The 12,193-nt window shown below is 43.8% G+C and overlaps 1 protein-coding gene across 1 annotated transcript in view; it reads left to right on the forward strand.

The window, feature by feature from the left end:
* Positions 1-9,784, forward strand: part of CFTR (CF transmembrane conductance regulator) — a 93,958-nt gene extending 84,174 nt beyond the window's left edge. Inside the window, exons 24-27 of the mRNA XM_063323241.1 lie at positions 3,219-3,308; positions 6,355-6,527; positions 6,879-6,984; positions 8,473-9,784. Of these exons, the coding sequence (XP_063179311.1) occupies positions 3,219-3,308; positions 6,355-6,527; positions 6,879-6,984; positions 8,473-8,679 (576 nt within the window). The 3' untranslated portion in view covers positions 8,680-9,784. The remainder of the gene's footprint in view (positions 1-3,218; positions 3,309-6,354; positions 6,528-6,878; positions 6,985-8,472) is intronic.
* Positions 9,785-12,193: the final 2,409 nt, after the last annotated feature.

Here is a 12,193-nt window from a genome sequence, read left to right on the forward strand (position 1 = left end):
TCTTGTCTGTAAATGTTTTAATCTCAATGTAAAGTCCCTAATGGACCCTTATGAAGACAAATCCACTAACTCCACACCCAATACTAAAGCATTCACATAGCAATTTGATTTTCTTTCATGTTGATATTGTTGCCATAATATATATGAAGTGGAGGAGGCTACATGGAGGTCATATTGTTGTTACTCTAACGTCTCTGTGTGTGGAGCTGGTGTATGGTTCCAGATGATGTTGTGTTTGCTTTCCAGCCCTGGGTTCTATGGGAACGAGGGTCCATGGGTCTGGCTGAGGAGCTGCACATGGGGTGTCTGTTGTTGCAGTAGCAGCTACTCAGAGCCAGGATACTCTTCACTTCTTAGCAGCCTCTTGTCAACTCATCCTTTACTCTTCTGTATGCGTTTGCTTAGGTACTTCAGGGTCTTGGTTCTCCACAAAACACTTAAATCACTTAGGACACGTATCCCCACAAGCTAGGTATATCCCACGCTGTCAGCAATATGCAGAGGCTGTAGTCACTGAGGGGGATCAAAGCCTTTGGGAGGGGCTGATTTACAATATTTAGAGTGGTCAGAACATAAACGTGACCATATTTTTATTCCCGAGTGTTTTGCTTGTGGGTGGATGTCAGATCTGAGAAACTATTTAGTGTGTAATCACACGCATTATCATCCTGGGTGAATTTGAACAAGTGACTGAGAAGGAAATGGTTCCAGATTTGCTGCCAGTCTCCCCAGCCATCCATCCCCGCTTCCAACACCCTCATAATTTCTACTTCTTCCATATTTATAAACAACATGTATGTCCATGGGATTAACTTCTGGTTTTTTTCACTTAGACTTCTAGCCTTTAAGAATTTTTCGTGCTTTTTTCTGCTTCTGCTTAAGTGGACTCTAAACTGCCCATGTGACTCACAAGATATTTACCCAAGTGAACCCTATGTGGTTTCTAGTGAGCTGGGAGGAAGGAGATGTTGAATTGGAGAAAAAAGTACCAGAATTCAGGACAATGAAATATTTACCTTGTGGGGAAAAAAAAAAAGTACTTTTGGGAATGGCTCGCTTTTAGTGCCCTGCTCCTTGAAAGCACAGTTATTAGGAATAACAGCAGTTTCTGAAGAAAGTAGTACCCTTTATTTCTCTGCCTGCTGCACTTCAGCAGGAATGTTATTCAGCCCTGTCTTCTTTAAAACAGGTTTGTTCAGTTAACTATTCTTTACCACTGAGAAATGAAAATACCTGTTCCATTAGTTAAATGTATGGTGCTCAAAGTGGGAACAAACCCACGTCTGACACTGTTTCCACAGTGGTATTATTTCCACCGCACCCACTACTTGTAAGAACCTAATCCTGCTGCAAATATGTCACCCCGCTCATGCCACCTAACCAGTGCGGGGCATGGGAAAAGGACTGCGCTGTGCTTCACCGAGGCATTCATTGTTATTAACAATCATGATTATAAAGGAAAGAGTCTGCTTCTCCCCCTGGTCTCTACCGAAAGTGCCTCAATGACTTTTAGCTGCGTGGGCTGCTGCCTGCGCTGCAGCTCGGTTGGTGTGTTGCTGGCTGCGCGGTGAAGATCCCATCGCCCTTAGATCCACCCCACTGGCCGCAGGGCACCACTGTGCAGCTGCTTTTCTCCTCTCCTCTCTTGAATCAGGTACTTCCATCTCTCTTACACCAAAGAAATTACTGGCAATAGTTTACATCTCTTAATTAAGCAAATTAATTAATGTAATTTATTTTCCTCTGCCACATTCAAACTTTTAATTAATCACAGTGAAATGATTAATGTAAATGCGTGTATAAATCACTTTGAAATCTGATGAAAGAATGCCAAGTTCCCGGGTTAGGTCAGGTGGAAATTGTGGTAGACTGGCCAAACTCCGAGAAAGTACTTGCTGAGTATATTCCCTCAGCCATTTTCTGCTGGGACAGCTAGTCCTTCACTGATTTCAGTAGCATTTGACTACCAAGACTCCAAGAAATTATGTGGCTGTAAATCACTGGCATTTCAACACGTTTTCTCTAAATACATATTTTCTTTAGGAAGACAAAAGAGAAGAAAATAATTGCCTCAGATCTTTCCTCTGGGTATTTGTTCCGTATGTACAAGGAAAGAGCAAGCAAATGGTAATATTTCTCAACAAGGCACTTGCATTCTTTGAGAGCAAGTTCTCCCTGCTGTAAGCAGCAGGTGTACCTCGCAGCATAGAAAGCAACAGCCCGGTTTTATCTCATACGAAATGTTGTGCAAGCTCAGTGTCTGTTGAAGAACCTCATTTCCACCTGAATCTCACACACCCACCCCATGTAAAGAAGGATTAAACAAATATTTAATTTTGTCTGAGTCATTGCTTTTCGAGCAACAAAAACGTGTATCTAATGGATGTTCACTTAAATCTGCCTGCCTAAACTGATAAGAAAAGTAGAGCTGAGTAGTAGACTTCAGTGCGAGAAGGACGGGGCTCCCAGTGCCAGGAAATGCGCATCCTCTTCATGATGGAAGGGAGGCCGGAGCACAGAGAGAGCATCGGCTGTAGCATCACTCAGGGAAGCCTCCTATGCCAGCAAGAGGGTTGTTGCTGCTACAGTCATGAATCAGGTCATGCTGTGTAACATCTCAGTGATGTGACAGTGAGAGAGAGGTGAAAAACCCCCTCTTTTGGTATAGGACCAGGAGATGGTGAAATGTCAGGTAACAGAATGATGCTGATACATATTTGGCTACAATTGGTTAGAAACAGTGAAATTCATTGATGAAAACCAGTTTGGGACAGTGTCCCTGAATACTGACAAACATCCAACAGTTTTTTCCTCTTGAAACAAAATCATGGAAGGACACACTTTGGTTTAGTGATCTTTTTTTGTTTGAATATGTTTCACATAATAAAGAATGAAAAATGGTTTTTAAAAGGCTTATTCCAAAATGGAAATACAAAGATCTTTTATTCTGAAAACTGCTGAAATTTGATGTTTTGACTGTTTTTCAGACAAGTTTGGCTAAGTTTTCATCAAGACAGCTGTGAAAAACTGAACATAAGGATTTTTAAAATCACTTTCTTTGGAACAATGTTTTAAAAAAAATTTAATAACCTGCAATAACCTCTATCTGGTAATTGCAGAAGGTTATTCTTTTCTCTGTATGCTTTACAATTTACAATGCTTTACACAATGTTTCAGGGTATCTATCTACCTGTGTCTGTCCATCTTTTTTCTTGTAGAAAGTGTTCATATTTTCTGGAACTTTTCGGATGAATTTGGATCCTTATGGGCAGTGGAATGATGAAGAAATATGGAAAGTTGCAGAGGAGGTAAAACCGTTCAATGTTATTTGTGTCTGGTGAAGTGGTTACAGCAGAGCGCAGTGTAGGTCAAATGATTGTTGTATGTTATATTTATATAGAGTCTTAGAAAAAAAAAAGTGCTGAGGAAGGGTTATGCTGTGCTATAAACCGTGTTTCCTTATTACCTAATAAAAGGCGCCTTTGTCAGAGATTTAAAAAAAAAAAAAAAAGGGAAGATAAACTTCCATACAGCACAACCTGGGTTCCTCATGCAGTGATTTAGAGTAGGTGAGGTTTTATGTTTGGCTCTGCTGGGTGACCCTGAGAGAAAAAAAAGTGGAGGAAGCTGATACAGCAAAACATCCTGTAATCTTTTCTTATTTTAATGACTTGCCCAATATATGAAATATCTGTAAGGCCATTTTTCTACCAAAATGTGTAAAGATGACTAGTAAACATTTTGGAGGCCAGAAAAAAAAAGTGAAAAATCTCTGTGGCCTGCCCTAGAAAGAAGACTGGTGTTATTACAATAGGAAATATTTATACTCAGCTTAGAAAAATCTTTCCTCAAAATATTTTCCAGTTATTGCAATTCTCAGGCCAATGTAAAGCCAGCTGAGAAGGAGCACTCTCTGACACCACATTCAGGCTTACGTACAGCTTGTGTCACGGGCAGCTGCCTCTTTCATGGAAAATAAGAATCATGGAATATCAGATTTTGTGAACCTGAAGGTTTTCTTCTAATTTTATGTTGAGGTTTTAGCAACACTGTTGTTTTCAAAGTCCCCAAGGTTAGGGGCCAGATTTTTACAGTTCTGTTTCCATGTTGAGCTAAACCCTGTGCATTATGGTTGTGAGATGCCACCTATTGGTTCTGATAGTGCTTAATAGGTTGCACAGGTGTCTGTAATGCCCAGAGAAAAGGCAGATGAGAGTTACAGGAGGGAGGGAAAGGGCTGCAGCCTAGAGAGCAAACGCAGATGATCTAGTCAATACAGATGGCCTAATTAATACAGATTCAACAATGAATTCATGCCATTTTCCCTTGTTCGTTGCAAGTCTCAAGTGTCAGAAAATGCTTTTAAGTGTGGGACTTAATCCGAAAGCTTCCTTCTTTCCCGTCCAGGAGGTTAACTCTGTCTCTGCTTGCTCTCTTGGGTTTATCTAATTTCTTCCCTATGTTTGGAAAAGGGGGAAATAAACACCCTCTTCTCTGCTTCTCTGGGCGGGGGGGGGAATAGAGTGTAGATTAACATCCCCTTTTTTGAAAAAGACAAGCTCTCCTTCTGCTTTTGAGGATTGTTTTCACTGTGTGTGTGTGAATTGAGCCTGGGATTTTAAAGAAAGAGCCAAACCTCATTTACAATGGTATGAAAAAAAAATTAGTTTTAAGTGTTTATCATTAAGGAGTTTGGCAAATCCGTATGTGATAGAGAGGTTTTCATTGCACAGGCGAGAGTGCAAAGCAAATAGAAAAAAAAAAGAGCTATAATGCTTTTTAGTGGGAGTGATTGGATTGTTTACAATGTTCATGCTCTTGAAAGCTGGCTTGTTAGTGACAGTGAGTCAGTGTAACTTCGGGAGCATGGCACAGAAAGAAAGTTCACTGTCAGCTTATCCCTGACCCACCTTGGGAACGCTGCTGAGGATTTAGGGAATACTGCTGAGATCAGCATCAGCTTTTTATTCTCCTTGCAATCAGCTGCAGAGAGCGAGGCGTTGTCTGAACAGATGTCAGATATTTCACTTTTTATTGCCCTTATATTTCAGCATCTCAATCTGTCAGACTTGTATCAACTTTTGAGGCTAAATTTTACTGTTGCAGTCAGCTGTCTGGACCCTACAGGTATATGGAGAAACCTTGTTTGGTTTTTAGAAGAAAGCACCTTTTCCAGCCATTAATTGCAAAATTTTATTGAAGGACACAACGTGTGTTCAGAAGAGGAATGAGGAACAAAGCCGTGGCCCTAATATGCTTATAGATAAAAGCATGAAGCCTTCAGAAACACGACTAACATACCCCCCCACACCAGTTTAATATGATTTCATGTAAAATGGAAACACAAAGCAGGAATTAATTTTTTTTTTTTTTTGTCCTGGAATGAAAAGGAATTGCAGATCAGCAATATTTCAAAAATCCATGGGGGGCTTTTCGTAAACCACTTGGGTTGCATTGCATTTTTATATCATCTTTTGGAGCAACACAACTCACATATGTTTCCTAGTTCTCATACTTTACAAAAATTTCTCTGTTAAAGCTGCTGATTAGGCCAAGGAGCACAGTCAGTTTGGACCTGTGGAAGACACAAAGCTTTGCTTTGAGGTGTACGAAATGCATCTCCCAGTGACAGAAAAAAAGGAGCACTGGGAGAAACAGTCAGAAAACATCTCATGGGCTGGATTCTGGTTTCTGGTCACAGTGAAGCAGCTTCACTTGGCACAGACACCCCTCTAAACGTTTTGTCAGCAGTGCTATAGGGAAGTCCGTGATGCAGTGAGTGTGAACAAAGCGTGCAGGACCTTTGGGGCAGTAAGAGGAGCAGATGGAAACGCTCTCAGAGCCATAGAGACAACGGCCAGGGTGACCTGGGATATTGTCTCTGTTGCTGTAGTGTAGCATGTGAATTTTGGTCATTTCTTTTTACCCTCCTTACTAGGGTAAAACCAAGACAAAGAGGCTTGGTTTCCTTTCAAAAATCACTTTCCTTAACATTTCCAATGACATACATCGCTGCTGGATAAAAAGTTTCAAATACATCGCTCTCTCTAGCCTGCTAACTCAGAATATTTTGGTCAAAATGCCAAAACGCATTGTATGTGACAAACCGATGAAGTGTTAACTCTCAGCTTCCCAACATAAATATTAGCGTGTTGTAAGAGTCAAATGTGCTTTTCACATGATCCAGCTGCTAGCTTGTAGTCTTTATAGGACAGATTCTCCTTTTCATCAAGTTATACTTCCTCGTTGCTGTCAGAAATGAAAGGCAAGGAAATTAAAGGCCTTGGTTGCCATACCCACAGTCAGCAGTAAGCGTATCTCACTGATTTTTCCTGTTCTTTTTCTTTCGGGCAGGTTGGGCTGAAGTCCGTAATTGAGCAATTTCCAGGCCAGCTTGATTTCGTTCTTGTGGATGGAGGCTGCGTCCTCAGTCACGGTCACAAACAGCTGATGTGCCTTGCCCGGTCGGTTCTCAGCAAAGCTAAAATCTTGCTGCTGGATGAACCAAGTGCTCACCTGGACCCTGTGTACGTTTCGTTTATTTGTTCTATCTTCTAATACGAAATAAGAAAATCAGTGAGGCAGCACCATCTAAAGAGACCTTTTGTAACTTGTCTGATCTGCTGCTAAACCTGATTTCAGTAATATATGTCATTAATTATGCATGGAGGATCAGGGAAGTCTAGTTACAACCTCAGCTTTATGGCTGATACCTACTTTCACACCAGAAACGCAGCACACTGAGACGCTGCAGTGTTGGTGTCTATGCACCTGAGCTTTACAACACGCAGCTAAACTATTAAATACCATCAATAAAGTTATGAGCTGTGCTGGCATGTACATTGCAGTCTCAACGCTGATGCTTGTTTGCCTTTCAGAACTTCCCAAGTGATCAGGAAGACTCTGAAGCATGCGTTTGCCAACTGCACGGTGATACTCTCCGAACACAGGCTGGAGGCAATGCTGGAGTGCCAGCGATTTTTGGTGAGCGTTTCTCATAGTCTTGCACACTGTTGTTTCGTTACATTTGATGGACGTGCAAAACACACCAAGCTGAATTGATGAAGTTGGCTGGATTGATGGGAGTCATTCAGGGCAGTTGAGCAACTTAGTCACCTGCAGAAGAGCAACAGGCTCTTGTTTGCTCTTTCACATGAGCTGTCGGGGCGCCTGTGTTCAGATGAGTTTCACATTATGGAAGAGCTGGATTCCTTCTTTCAACCAGAAGGACGGTTGTGTAGGCAACCCAGTTGCTGATCCAGGTGCCTTATACTGCTGATAGGCTCAGGAGCTCCAGAAAAATCCCAGCATCTCACAGAGCTTTACCATTGCTAATGCAGAAACAGCTGCACTTGGTCTTGAGCAACGGGAGGCTCCACGGGGCAGAGGGGTTTCTCGAGAAAACATCTGATGGTCAGAGCCACTAATTTCTTTCATCAAGCCACTTGAATTTTCCTTTCTCTTTTAATCAAGGTGACAAAATATTGAAGTCCTGGGGTATTTCCTTTGTTATATAAAAATGGTTAGTAAAGGAAATAAAAGGCAAGGTATGTAATTGTTCTTAAAAATGAGGTTCCTTCCTCTGTATTTTCTTGACTCTTCCATAAGAGAACTTCATTTTATTAGCAGGGTGAAACATCATTTTCCATGTGCAATTGCTTGGGTGTATTAGCACAGCAGGAGGAATACAGTTTGAAGTTGAGGCAGGCTAGTCAGTAGGCAGGTTGGACGTGCTTTTGGATGTGCTGCTCCTCTTCACGTGCTGGACCTCAGCCTTGCCTCCAGCCCCAGCCCCTGCTGCGCTCAGCTGTGTCGGCAGAGCCCCGGCACAAAGGCAGCCTCCGCCCGGAGCAGGTTTCCCACTGTCCAAACAACATTTTAGCAACAGAGCTGCTAAAAGCTCTTTCCTGTCAGACCTGTGCCCTCACCCGAGATGTGCCGGCATTGCAGTGCCAGCGGAGGAGCTTGATTTTTCCCGGTTTGCTGCCTGACAGGGGAAGCTGGCACAGCCTTACAGGGCAAACCTGTTGTCTCCTTCAAACACAGGCCAGCAGCACTTCCTTGTTTGGCGAGAAGAAAGCAAAGAAGGGCTGGCACCTTGCTGGCAGCTTTCTCCCTCTGCTTGCCATGTAACTCTCTCTTCTGCAGTTAACGCTTTCTTAACCTGGCAATTGAGCAGAGCCAGGGAAATGCCATGGTACCTGGAGACTTCAACAAATGATCTCAGAGGTAAGAATCAAGTCACAAGGAGAAATAGGCAAGCCCAACGGCATTTTGTAACTTGAGCAATACACACATTTCCACATGTTAAAATTTTAACATCTGTTTTTATGGTTATAATTAGAAATTGCAAACTGTTAACGGGGCTTTTCCTGTTAGAAGATCTCTGTCTCTGTGTCTCTTCCCTGCTCTGTTAGCTGAATTCTGTCAGCACCACCATTGCTCACGTAACGAGGTGATATGTTTCTTCAGGTAATCGAGGACAATAAATTGCGGCAGTATGAATCCATTCAGAAGCTTCTGAACGAAAAGAGCTCCTTCAGGCAAGCCATCAGCCACGCTGATCGCCTTAAGCTACTCCCGGTGCACCACAGAAACTCCAGCAAACGCAAGCCTAGACCCCAAATCACTGCCTTGCAGGAGGAGACGGAGGAAGAAGTGCAGGAGACGAGGCTGTGAGACGTGGTGCGGGCACTCTTTTTGCGGAGTGACTCGTCAGCAGTGCCGCACGGGGACAGGACCAACACTCCTGAACCTGCGGGAGCCATGCACAAATTGAACCTTGCAGGAGGCGCTCGCTGCAGCGACAACACGCGCATTTGGGAATTACTTCCCTTCCGTCGTTAATCGTGTGCAAGTTAGTACATTCTTTGAAGTTTTGCCACTTGTAATGGTAAAACCAGACTTCCTTTGAAAAGCTGCTCTAATTCGGTACAAACGAGATGGCAAACAGAAGTAACCTGCTTTGCCCAACATATTCGTTTTAGAAAACTTTTAGAAGTGGGGTGAGAGGTCCAGACACAGGAAGGATGTGAGAAAAATAATCAAACCTGAATGGAAAATAGAAAAATCAGAATGTAGAAAGCTGCTTTGGATTCACTTCCTGCAAACAAATTAAGGGACAGTATCGGCAAGGCGCACAGAAAACTTCCTGCTCTTTGTTTTCTATGCAGCAACTTGTAATTTCAGTTTAGCAGAAAAAGCCCTTTCATAAGAGCGCATCGCTCCGCGTGCGTAGGTGAGAATGAAGGAAGAGAGGATATTGACTCGCAAGCCAGTCAACTTCTGTCCCGTCTCCACAGTTAAGGGACAATTGATATTTCCTCTTAAAACCGCGGAGATGCTCCACCTGACTCTGCAGCGGGATGAGCGCAGCCTGACATCGGTATCTAGTGAAAGGTAGGACTCCCGGCAGTGGAACTGTCACAGCTTGCATAGGTCTGGCACCTTTGCGTGCTTTTTACTCTGGCCTAAAAAAAAAAAAATTAAGAAGAAACCTCTCTGACGTAGACTTTAATAATGAAATTAATTTTTATACTCTTCTGGTTTGCAGTTTTATGATGAAACCGAACTTTCTCTAGGATATTTTATTTATTTTAATATTGGTGCAAACATTTACTAAGGAAATGATGTATTTTAAGAGTGATTATGTACTACAAAGAAAAATATATTTGTACAAAATGTTTTATATTTGAATTGTTGGGGTGGTTTTTTTGCTACTAGTCTTTCATGTCACATTATGATAGAGCTGTTAAAAACGAGGGCAGCCCCAGAGTTAGGCCAGGTACTGTCCAATGCTGTCTTTGTGCACTAAACTATTCTAGTGATACAGACGTTTTAGATTATCTTTTTTCTTTAAATAAAAAAAAAAAAAATTAAAAGAGACTGCCTGTACGACACGTTACAACACACACCCCCACGGTGCAGGCACCACAGATCTATTCTGCTGCTTCCACTTCAGTCATTGCTGCCTTTCAAAACGTAATTTTTCATAAATACATTCTGTTTATTACAGAAGTGGTGGCTGGAGCCGGCGGCGGGGCGGGCGGCACTAGGTGGTGCTGCGGGGCTCCGGAGCGGGGCCCGGCCCCGCCGCCCCCCCGTGAGACAGCCCGCACCGCTGGCAAACAGCTGGATCCCTCACAGCATCCTTTGTAACCCTTCGCGGCATCCTTTATGCCCCCGGGGTGGTAATTGGGCAAAAGAAGGGCTCTAGAAAGAGCACTCTGCCAGCACCGCTCAAATGCTGTACAAATATGAAGGGGCTATAAATGAGGTTTATGTCTCTTGCACGGCTGGAGTCCTAAAGCTGCAAAGAGCAGCACGTGCAAGTCTGGAAAATAAACTCTTTTGGGCGTCGCGTAGCGGCAGCAGCTGTGGCCCCAGCCTGTGACAGTCTGCCTGGGCCGGGCACTGTCCTCGGGGGCCACTGGAGGTGCTGGCTCAGGCTGACCTGCGGGTGCCGCAGCTGGCCCTGAGCAGCGGCTCACCCCGTCCTGCTCTTGTTTTCCTCTGGCTCTCTCCCACGTTACGTATTTTCTGTCTTCCCTCTGCAAATACACTTTTTCTTTCTGTCTTATTTTTATCTCACCCAGTCCTTCATACTGTATTGTTATTCTTGTGCGTCTTCTAGCGCTTACCTGGATCTCTTTCCTCTCTGCCTGCACAAGCATCTCCTTGCTTTGCCTGATTTTCTCCGCAAAGTGATGCCTCTTGCCTCTGGGTACCCTTGAGTCTCGATTTTGGCATGTCCCTGTTTCTCCCCCACTAAGCTCTGCTTGCTTTAGCCTTTGTAACAGCTGAAAACCAACTGTATAGTGAAGAGGCATCACTTTCGAACCCCATCCCCATCCCCGCTACCCCCTTCAATTGTTCGCCTCCTGCTGTGCATCACTTTTCTCACACAGCCACCTTGCCGTTTGTACAAGCCCCTATGGTGGAAGTGGCCAAGCCTGGCCGGGAGGCCCGGGCCGCTGCAGGGCGGCCAAGCCCAAGGAGGAGTGCCAAGGATCACTCGTTGTCAGGATGTTACTCAGAGTAGCAGACATACCACGCGGGAGAGTTTATTGTCTCAATAAACAAGATGATATGGAAAGATCAGCAGAAAAGAACCGCTGCGTCAGCAGAATCGGTGCACACTTCAAAGCTGGCACAATTAGTCGCGTTAATTTTTTGAGACTGTTGTTAGAGAGAGTTTGGAGGTGGGAAGCTGGACTGAGCAGACAGGGAGACATTTCAAGAAAGAAAAAAGTAAATACAGCAGGAGCACGCAGTAGGTGGGACGTACGTGGAAGCTCCGATACAAACATACAAACACTCGGAGCACTTTGAAGGAAAAAATAAATCAGTGACCTGACTGCCCCCCGCCCTGTGGGACAGCACTCGTCGGAACAGCTTCTGCCAGCGGTACCTGGCTCCCGCCACCGTAGTGCCTCTCCCAGAGAGCCCGGGCAAGATCCTGCAGAAATCGTTCCCTCTCTGCCCTCCGAGGGCAAGTGGGAAAAGGCTGGAGAAGAAAGCGCCATTTCTTTCAGTCCAAAAATACTGCTTCAGCTACTTTCGAGCTCAGGCTGGAACAGGAGGTAAATCACAAGCAGCCTCCATAATGAGGAGGAGGATGGCATCTGCTTCCCAACAAAGGTCGAGGAGAGCGCGTTACCTTCTAGAATAAGTGTTCTTGTACTTGCTGTCAGTGGGCTAACAGCTCCCGGGGCTGTTTGCCTGAAGCTGGGAAGTTGCATGTACTGTTCATGGTGGAAAATGGAGCATAAGGAGGAAAAAAAATGAGGCTGTAACCCAAGCACAGAGGAAGCAAAGAATAAGCAACGACCTTCATAAACAGAGGCAGAGCGTTATTTAAGAGAATTTTTCTTTTCATGCACTTCACTTTGCATACATTTGATAAAACAAAACAGATATTAAAAAAATACTCCTCCCAAAACACTTTGTTATTAAAAACACACACTTATATTATTAAAATGCGTGTGTGTGTGTACAATATATGGCCGAAGAGAAGAACACGCTGACTCTAATACTACACATGAAGATTTAATTTTACAGCCTGCTAGGAAGAAACCGTAAAAAAGCTGAAAAGAGTGAAATTACTCTGCAGAGGCTCTGGAGCTCTCCTCAAGTACAGGGGAGAAGGGAGAAGGGTGGCCAAACTGCTGATACAGCATTAAGAAGCTCTTAG

This window comes from Chroicocephalus ridibundus, chromosome 1 (genome assembly GCF_963924245.1).
Source record: "Chroicocephalus ridibundus chromosome 1, bChrRid1.1, whole genome shotgun sequence".
In the NCBI taxonomy this organism is placed as follows: Eukaryota; Metazoa; Chordata; class Aves; order Charadriiformes; family Laridae; genus Chroicocephalus; species Chroicocephalus ridibundus.